The following is a 9701-nucleotide window of genomic DNA, read 5'->3' as shown; positions in this document are numbered from 1 at the left end:
CTACGAAGATCTCTATCAGTCAAACTGCATAACAACATACGTTGTTCCCTTTGTCATCGGTATGTTACTTACCCGAGATTTGATCGTCGGTATCTCAATACCTAGTTCAATCTCGTTACCGGCAAGTCTGTTTACTCGTTCCGTAATAAATCATCCCGTAACTAACTCATTAGTTACAATGCTTGCAAGGCTTATAGTGATGCGTATTACCGAGTGGGCCCAAAGATACCTCTCCGATAATCGGAGTGACAAATCCTAATCTTGAAATACGCCAACCCAACAAGTACCTTTGGAGACACCTATAGAGTACCTTTATAATCACACAGTTACGTTGTGACGTTTGGTAGCACAAAAAGTGTTCCTCCGATAAACGGGAGTTGCATAATCGCATAGTCATAAGAACATGTATAAGTCATGAAGAAAGCAATAGCAACATACTAAACGATCAAGTGCTAAGCTAACAGAATGGGTCAAGTCAATCACATCATTCTCCTAATGATGTGATCCCGTTAATCAAATAACAAATCATGTCTATGGTTAGGAAACTTAACAATCTTTGATTAACGAGCTAGTCAAGTAGAGGCATACTAGTGACACTATATTTGTCTATATATTCACATGTATTATGTTTCCGGTTAATACAATTCTAGCATGAATAATAAACATTTATCATGAAATAAGGAAATAAGTAATAACTTTATTATTGCCTCTAGGGCATATTTCCTTCAGATTGATCTTTCTTTCGATGGGAGAGGTACTTTGTAATGGGTCCAAAGTTGTGGTAATCTATATTCCAGTGAAAGAAGGGGACAAGACACATATTTGCATTGTTGACATTAAGGGTAAAAAGATGGGGTTTATTCATGAGTTTACTTTGTCTACATCATGTCATCTTTCTTAAGGTGTTAGTCCATTCTTTATGAACTTAATACTCTAGATGCATGGGGGATAGCGGTTGATGCGTGGAGTAATAGTAGTAGATACATAATTGTTTTGGCCTACTTGTCTTGGACGTTATTCCTATATATGTGATCATTGTCTTAGATATCGTCATGATTATTCGCTTTTCTATCAATTGTCAACCAATATTTTTTTACCCACCGTATGCTATTTTCAAGACAGAAGCCATTAGTGAAAACTATGGCCCCCGGATCCATTTTTATCATATACAAAAATCCAAAAATACCTTACTACAATTTTCATTACTTTATATTATTTTGTATTTTTGTTCAATCTATCTATCACTACGATATATGATCGTTGAAATTAACCGCCGAGGGATTGAGAGCCCCTTCTTCGCGTTGGATGCAAGTATTTGTTATTTTGTGTGTAGATGTTGTTAACAAGGTGTTGCTTGGTTCTCCTACTAGAATGATAACATTGGTTCACTTATCTCTACTGTACAACATCATCATTTCCCCTTCAAGGAAATTCCAACGCAGCTCACAAGTAGCATGGATGCATGTAACAATTCCATTTTTTTGGTTTCAATCTTTGAATCCATTGTTTCCTTGGGAATCACTAGGTATCATAGGTTCTTGGCTAAACTTTTGGTGGAAGAGATCACCCTATCAAACTGTATGTCAGTATAGAAATGTGTGACACCATAGATCACACCAACCGCATCAAACTTTTTGTCGGCATAGATTTATCTGTCGGCAATGACCTTTCCTGGCAGGACTAGACCTAGGACACTTGAAGCAACCGCTTAGTACTTACAATGGCAAGAGAAATTGCAATAATACTACTCATGGCCGTTGTGCTTGCTGCCGCTATGGTGGTGGCGAGCTCTATGGACATCACTGCTAGACATGACGTCAGAGGAGTCCCTATGGGCACTATACGAGCGCTGGTGTGAGCATCACAATGTGAGGCGCGACCTTGGTGACAAGGCCATGCGCTTCAGCGTATTCAAGGAGAACGCTCGCATGATCCACAAATTCAACCAAGGTGACGCACCCTACAAGCTAAGCCTCAACCTCTTTGGTGACATGACCAACGAAGAAGAGGTTGACCACATGCACGGTCGCTGCTCTGACCGCGTGTCAGATGGCGGGAAGCGACGCCAAGGCCGGTTCACACACGGTGCCGTTGCAGCGTGCAACGACTTCCTGATGTTCGTAGATTGGCGGATGATAGGGTATGACGAACGTCCGCCGGCAGTGACAAACGTGAAGATCCAGAGAGGGTGCGGACCTTGTTGGGCCTTTGCGGGGGCGGCGGCAGTGGAGGGCATCAATTCCATAAGGACCAGGAGTCTGAAGTCGTTGTCCGTGCAGCAGCTCATAGACTGTGACAAGAGAAGTTTTGGATGTCGTAACGGCAGAGTGGCATCGGCCTTCAAGTACATTATCGACAACGGCGGCATCGCCACAGAGGCTGACTACCCATACATTGCCGGTGAGCATGGCTATTGCTTGGTGCCAAAAAGAAAGAACCCCGTTGTCACCATCGACGACTTCAAATGGGTGCCGAATAATGATGAGGTGGCATTGCTGCAGGCGGTGGCGGCCCAACCCGTCGTTGTGGTGGTTGACACAAGGAGCTTCCGACGTTATGGAGGAGGTGTCTTTGTGGGTCCGTGTGGGACGAATCAGACCCATGGAATGATGGTGGTGGGCTATGGCACCACCGATGAGGATGATCCCAAGAAACGCATAGATTACTGGATAATAAAAAACTCATGAGGAGAAAAATGGGGTGAAAACGGCTACATCCGTATGGCCCGTGGTGCCGGTCCCACCAAGAAGGGCTTATGTGGCATCCTGGTGCATGCATCGTACCCAGTGAAATATAAGTAAGAAAGGTAGGAATGATATCATGAAAATAATTTAATTGCAGTGTATCTGAAAAGGAAACTGGTGTTCATCTGTGTAACCATGTGATCAACATTGAATGCACAGCTAGGCTTACTATTGTTTTGTACTATATTTTATTGCTCTCTACCCGTCTTTTCTCATTTGATTCACTCCTATCTTATAATTACTGATTAAATGCATTAATGTAACCTTCACAGTAATTCTCAGAGAACACATAAATTTCGCGAAAAAAATATCTAATATTTAACCTTTAAGTCTTAAATATATGGTTCAGATTAGGTAAGCAAATGCGATTAGAGTCAGAAGTACATAGACCAATGGAGTCTCCACGATAATTCACAGAAATTTGCGGGACAAATGGTGGCTCCATACACTGATTTTTTTTGGAAACAAAAGGCGCCGCTTCAATGCCTTTTCTTCCTGTGGTTGGCTTTGTGGGCTTTCTCACTGAGGTTTACCACACCAGGATTCATTCCCTCTATGCGATCGGCATGATGAGACGATTAACCACATCATGTTAACATGTGTCTTTGCGTGCACAGTCCAGTTCTCGATTCAAAGCGCTTTGGGGGATCATGGGCAGACTCTCGCTATAGACGAAGACCTTGTAGATTGGTGCAGCACGAGGAGATCGAACAGATGCACACAGAAAGCCTTGAGGACCCTCGTAACGCTAACACAAGGGGAATAATGGAAACACCAAAACACAGTTGTATTTGATGGTGCATCACCTTCAACATCTCAGGTACTTCGTATGATCGAACTGTTAGAATATCTGTATGTATATACGGTGTATGTATAAACCGTATATACAATAGGGATAGAGTTTGGCGTGCGTGTTGTAATCCTGGTTAGTTAGGTTGTTGTGATCGATCCTTATCCCTGTATAGATGACTTGGGGATCAATCCACGACCTAACTACCGAATCTTGTAACCCTAACCTATGGCTATATAAACACGCAACGCGTCCCTACTAGGCATACGCTTAACATCAATTTTACATGGTATTCAGAGCCTACCTCCTCTAAAGCACATCCTCGCAAGCATGTCTTCCTCGAGCTCTGCTGCCGCCACCACAACCACGCTCATCCCGATCGCTGACAGGCTTCACCGCTCCAGCTTCCTTGTATGGCATGCGCAAGTTCTGGCGGCCATTCGCGGCGCGCAGCTCATCTCCTACCTCGACCCAGATCGGCAGGAGCCAGAACCCAAGCTTGCCGATAAGGACGGCAAGCCCACCGATGTGCCGAACCTAGGATATGAGACCGCCAAGGCCCAGGACTCCCAGGTTTTGAGCTTTCTCTTTAGTTCCGTCTCACCTCCTGTGATGGTTCAGGTCGCGCACTGTACCTCGGCAGCAGCAGCATGGACTGCGATCAGGGAGATGTTCATCTCCCAAACTCAAGCACAAGTCGTGAACACAATGCTTGCCTTGTCCATGACCAAGAAGGGCAACTCCACAGTTGCAGAATATATCAGGCGCATGAAGGCGCTCGGTGACGAGATGGCCTCAGCCGGGAAACCTCTCGGTGACGACGACATGGTCTCCTACATCCTCGTGGGGCTTGACTACGACTACATGTCGTTTGTCTCCTCGATCTGTGCCAGAACCGATCCCATCAAGGTCAGCGAGCTTTACTCCTAACTTATCAGCTTCGAAAGCAGACTCGCCATGTTCAAGGGCGGCAACTCGTCCTCCCACTCCTCTGCCAATGCTGCTACTCGCGGCCGTGGCAGACCTGGTCGTGGCGGCGGCCGTGGCGGTGGCCGCAACGGAGGATGCCGCAATGGAGGCGGCCGGGGCAACGGCGCTGGTGGCCACGGCCAAGGCCGTGGTGGCCGTGGCAATGGAGGAGGCCACAACGACCTCCCAGAAGTCTTCTGCCAGATCTGCTCCAAGCCCAACCACACCGCCATGGAGTGTTATCGTCGTTTCGACATCGCCTTCACCAAGGACAAATCTACAAGCGCCATCACCAACTCCTCTTCATATGGCGTCGACACCAACTGGTATGTCGACACTGGAGCTACAGAACACATCACCGGCGAACTGGACAAGCTGACGATGAGGGAGAAGTACACCGGCCATGACCAAGTGAACATGCCAAACGGTGCAGGTATGAAAATCAGCCATATTGGTCAAGCCTATATTCATACTCCTACTCACAATCTTCATCTCAAAAACGTCTTGCATGTACCACACGCCACCAAAAACTTGATATCTGCTCACCGCTTATCTCGTGACAATCAAACTTTCCTTGAAACTCATCTGTATTTCTTTTTTATTAAGGACAAGGAAACGAAGAAAACTCTTCTTCACGGCAGATGTAGGGGTGGCCTCTATCCCCTCTCATCATCATCAGCTCCTTTGAGTGCGGGTAGGCAAGCTTTTGGCGTCACCAAGATTTCTCCATCAAGGTGGCACAATCGATTAGGTCATCCGGCGTCAACAATAGTTCAGCATGTCCTTAGGAAGAATAAAATTCCGTTTTCAAGTAGTGAGTTGAATAAAGAGGGAGTGTGTGATGCTTGTCAAATGGGCAAGAGCCATCAACTCCCCTATCCAAATTCCAATAGTGTTTCGAATGCTCCTTTAGAGCTAGTTTTTTCTGATGTATGGGGGCCTACCCGTGATTCCATTAATAAAAAAACAATTATGTGAGCTTTATTGACGATTTCAGCAAGTTTACCTGGATTTATATTCTTAAGCATAAATCTGAAGTCTTTAAAGTGTTTCATGAATATCAAGCACTTGTTGAAAGACTGTTTGATCATAAAATCATCACCATGCAAACCGACTGTGGTGGTGAATATGAACGATTAAATTCCTTTTTTCGTCAAATAGGCATCACACACCACGTTTCATGTCCTCACGCCCATCAACAAAATGGGTCTGCCGAAAGAAAGCATCGTCACATTGTTGACATTGGCCTTTCACTTTTGGCCCATGCTTCAATGCCCTTGAAATTCTGGGATGAAGCGTTCATAGCTGCCACATATCTCATCAATCGAACTCCTAGCAAAGTCATCAACCTTGAAACTCCTCTAGAAAGATTGTTTCATGAACAACCAAACTACCATGCTCTCCGTACTTTTGGTTGTGTCTGTTGGCCAAATCTTCGACCCTATAATGCTAGGAAACTTGAATTTCGATCCAAACAGTTTGTATTTCTTGGATATAGTAATCTTCATAAAGGGTTTAAGTGCCTTGACGTTGCTGCTGGACGAGTTTATATCTCTCGGGATGTTGTTTTTGATGAAACAGTGTTCCCTTTTGCCTCCTTAAATCCAAATGCCGGAGCCCTACTCAGATATGAAGTTCTCCTTCTTTCTGAAAATACTACTTCTGACCATGGGGGCGAGTGTATGGCTGATCCATCGGTTGATTTTCATGCATTAAATCCTGCTATAAATTTTGGTGGAAATCCTGTTGTTGGCCATGATTTTATGCAGCAAGAGACAGGCACAGAACACGAAAATGATTCAGGAGCTGGCGGCGGAGATCCCGATGACGATCTGTCCTCTGCCGCGCCAGATAACGAGGTCAGCGGCACCGCTCCTGGAGGCGACAGCGCGTCGCCCAATCGCGCAACCGCATCAAGGCCCACAGACGGCAGCGGGCCAGCGCACTCAGCCACAGGAGGGCCCAGCGGTGGTACGGCGGCCTCCCCAAGCCGCTAGATGGCGCGGCCCTCTCCACGTACCAGCGGGCTAGCGGAGGAGACCCAGGTGGCCCAACGGGCACCACGGGCTGAAACCGAGGCGCAGAGAATCTGTGTTGGATCAGACGCGCCTGTGTCAGCTACAGCTGCCCCCGACAGCATCCGTCTTCGATCCAGCGAGCCTGGTGCGTCTGCTGCGGGATCCGGTGTGGCTGCAGCGTCCTCTCCGGGATCTTCTGTGTAGCGCACAAATACAGCAGTTTCTACTGTACCACGGCGCACAAGATCTCAACACGGTATTGCAAAACCAAAAATACGTACAGATGGTACGGTCAGGTATGACAAGGGTAAGTTTGCTGGACTTGCAGTTTCTGGCGAACCGAACAACCTGCATGATGCTCTTGAAAGTAAAAATTAGAAAAATGCTATGGATGAAGAATATAATGCTCTTATTAGAAATAAAACTTGGCATTTAGTTCCTCCTGCTAGAGGTAGAAATATCATTGACTGCAAATGGGTTTATAGAATTAAAAGAAAAGCTAGTGGAGAAATGGACAGATACAAGGCTAGACTAGTTGCTAAAGGATTTAAACAAAGATATGGCATAGATTATGAGGACACCTTTAGTCCAGTTGTGAAGGCAGCTACTGTCAGACTTGTTCTATCTATTGCAGTGTCAAACAATTGGAGTCTTTGTCAATTGGATGTGCAGAATGTGTTTCTTCATGGCGTTCTGAAGGAGGAAGTATACATGAGGCAACCTCCTAGATATGAAGTCAAAGGAAATCATAATTATGTGTGTAAACTTGATAAGGCTTTGTATGGTTTGAAACAGGCACCTAGAGCATGGTACTCCAGGTTGAGTGAGAAACTACAAAGACTTGGTTTAAAACCTTCAAAAGCTGACACTTCACTTTTCTTCTATAAAAAGGGAAGAATCACTATTTTCATGCTAGTCTATGTTGATGACATTATTGTGGCTAGCTCTTCACAGGAAGCAACTTTGGCATTGCTTGAAGATCTCAAGAAGGATTTTGCCTTGAAGGATCTTGGTGACCTGCACTACTTCTTGGGAATAGAAGTGAAGAAGGTTGATAATGGCATACTCTTGACTCAAGAAAAATATGTAGCAGAAGTGCTAAAGAGAGCAGGTATGATGAATTGTAAGGTTGCAAACATGCCTCTCTCAAATTCGGAAACACTCTCAAAGGAAAATGGTGAACCATTGGGAACCGAAGATTCTACGAATTATAGAAGTGTAGTAGGTGCATTGCAATATTTGACACTGACAAGACCTGACATATCTTTTCCTGTGAATAAAGTATGCCAGTTCCTGCACTCTCCTACACTTCAACACTGGACTGCAGTTAAAAGGATTCTTAGATATCTCAGAGGTACTATGAGTACTGGACTGAAGTTTACAAAGTCAACCTCAACAGTGGTAAGTGCCTTTTCTGATGCGGATTGGGCAGGCTGTCCAGATGACAGGAGATCAACTGGTGGGTTTGCTGTTTTCTTTGGACCCAATCTAATTTCTTGGAGTGCACGCAAGCAAGCTACTGTCTCAAGATCTAGCACAGAAGCTGAATATAAAGCCTTGGCCAATGCCACAGCTGAATTGATATGGTTCAAGCAGTACTCAATGAACTTGGCATGAATTCCTCTCCAGTTGATCTCCTGTCATCTGGACATTCCTCTCCAGTTGCTCGATTATGGTGTGACAATACTGGAGCCACATATCTTTCAGCAAATCCTGTGTTCTATGCAAGAACAAAACACATTGAGGTTGACTATCACTTCGTGCGTGAAAGAGTAGCCAAGAGATTACTTGATATTCGTTTCATTCCTAGCAATGATCAAGTAGCCGATGGTTTTACCAAAGCCTTATCATGGCGCAAGTTGGAAGACTTTAAAGGCAATCTCAACTTAGTAAAGTTATGATTGAGGGGGAGTGTTAGAATATCTGTACGTATATACGGTGTATATATAAACCGTATATACAATAGGGATAGAGTTTGGCGTGTGTGTTGTAATCCTGGTTAGTTAGGTTGTTGTGATCGATCCTTATCCCTGTATAGATGACTTAGGGATCAATCCACGACCTAACTACCGAATCTTATAACCCTAACCTATGGCTATATAAACACGTAACGCGTCCCTGCTAGGCATACGCTTAACATCAATTTTACACGAACAAGAAGGAAGAGCGTGGAGATCGGCAGGCTTGCTCAAGGAAGATTTGGGCGCTTTCTTTGCTGATCTAGCTACGGTTGGCAGGGATATCAGTAGTTTGTATAGTTGAGAGGAGTGTGGTAGTGGATGGAGAGTGATATCACTCTCATGTAACATCGTGTACATTATGGTGGGTTCTATACCCATTCTTCTACTTTAATACATGGCGTATTCCAGATAAAGATAATTCATAGAAAACAAGTAAATTTAAATTCTAAATACATGTACATTGTGTTGGGTTCTATACCCATTCTTCTACTTTAATATATGGCGTATTCCAGATAAAGATAATTCATAGAAAACAAGTAAATTTAAACTCTAAATCTTAAATATACTGTTCAGATCATGTAAACGAACGTGATTAGAGTCCTAGAAGTACAGATCTATAGTCAGTTAAAAACAATTGTAGAGGCACCATCTCTACCCCCTCACGACTAGATGCATTCTCTACCGCTCCTACGATCGTTCTCTTCTCCTCACCATCCTCTTCCGTTTTTCCACGAACCCACGCTGCGCCGACGCCAAATAGATTGCAGAATTATATCTCACATATAGCCCAAAGGTATAACCGTATGTCCTATACAGAAGGCATGATGGCCATGGCATCGGTGAGATCCTTTTTTTGTGAATACGAAAGCTTGTGTGTCATTTCAATTGATATATACGGATCGAGAAAGAAAGCAATTTACAGGGTGCATGCAGCTCACAAAACCATGTGCACAGACTGGTATGGCTGCAAGTGCAGGAGCAGAACAGGAGAGGGATGCTCAGCACAGTATGCACAAGGTCTAACTGTCAGGTAACGGGTTTTTTGGGAACATCTCTCAGGTACGACGGCTCCGTGTTCCGCCCTAGGGCTGGACCAAAAGCTTGTAGCTCGCGAGCTTAATGAGCGCTAGATAGTTCGCCTCGTTAAGCTCGTAGCTCGCTTCTTAATGAACAGAGCCAATCATTGATTTTAGCTCGTTAAGTTTAACGAGCTTAACGA

At 44.6% G+C, this 9701-nt stretch overlaps 1 protein-coding gene and 2 pseudogenes across 1 annotated transcript; all 3 read left to right on the top strand.

Annotated features, from left to right (window-relative positions):
* Positions 1 to 1811: 1811 nt before the first annotated feature.
* Positions 1812 to 2687, top strand: LOC123130068 (vignain-like). Its single transcript, XM_044550023.1, has one exon. The coding sequence runs from the start codon at positions 1812 to 1814 to the stop codon at positions 2685 to 2687; it is 876 nt and encodes a 291-aa protein (XP_044405958.1).
* Positions 2688 to 4341: 1654 nt separating this feature from the next.
* On the top strand, positions 4342 to 4480 carry LOC123132800 (uncharacterized; annotated as a pseudogene).
* Positions 4481 to 6500: 2020 nt separating this feature from the next.
* LOC123129336 (uncharacterized mitochondrial protein AtMg00810-like) lies at positions 6501 to 8422 on the top strand (annotated as a pseudogene).
* The last annotated feature ends 1279 nt before the right edge of the window (positions 8423 to 9701 follow it).

The sequence above is a fragment of the Triticum aestivum genome, chromosome 6A, assembly GCF_018294505.1.
Source record: "Triticum aestivum cultivar Chinese Spring chromosome 6A, IWGSC CS RefSeq v2.1, whole genome shotgun sequence".
Classification (NCBI taxonomy): domain Eukaryota; kingdom Viridiplantae; phylum Streptophyta; class Magnoliopsida; order Poales; family Poaceae; genus Triticum; species Triticum aestivum.
This window is presented reverse-complemented; position numbering and strand designations above follow the sequence as displayed.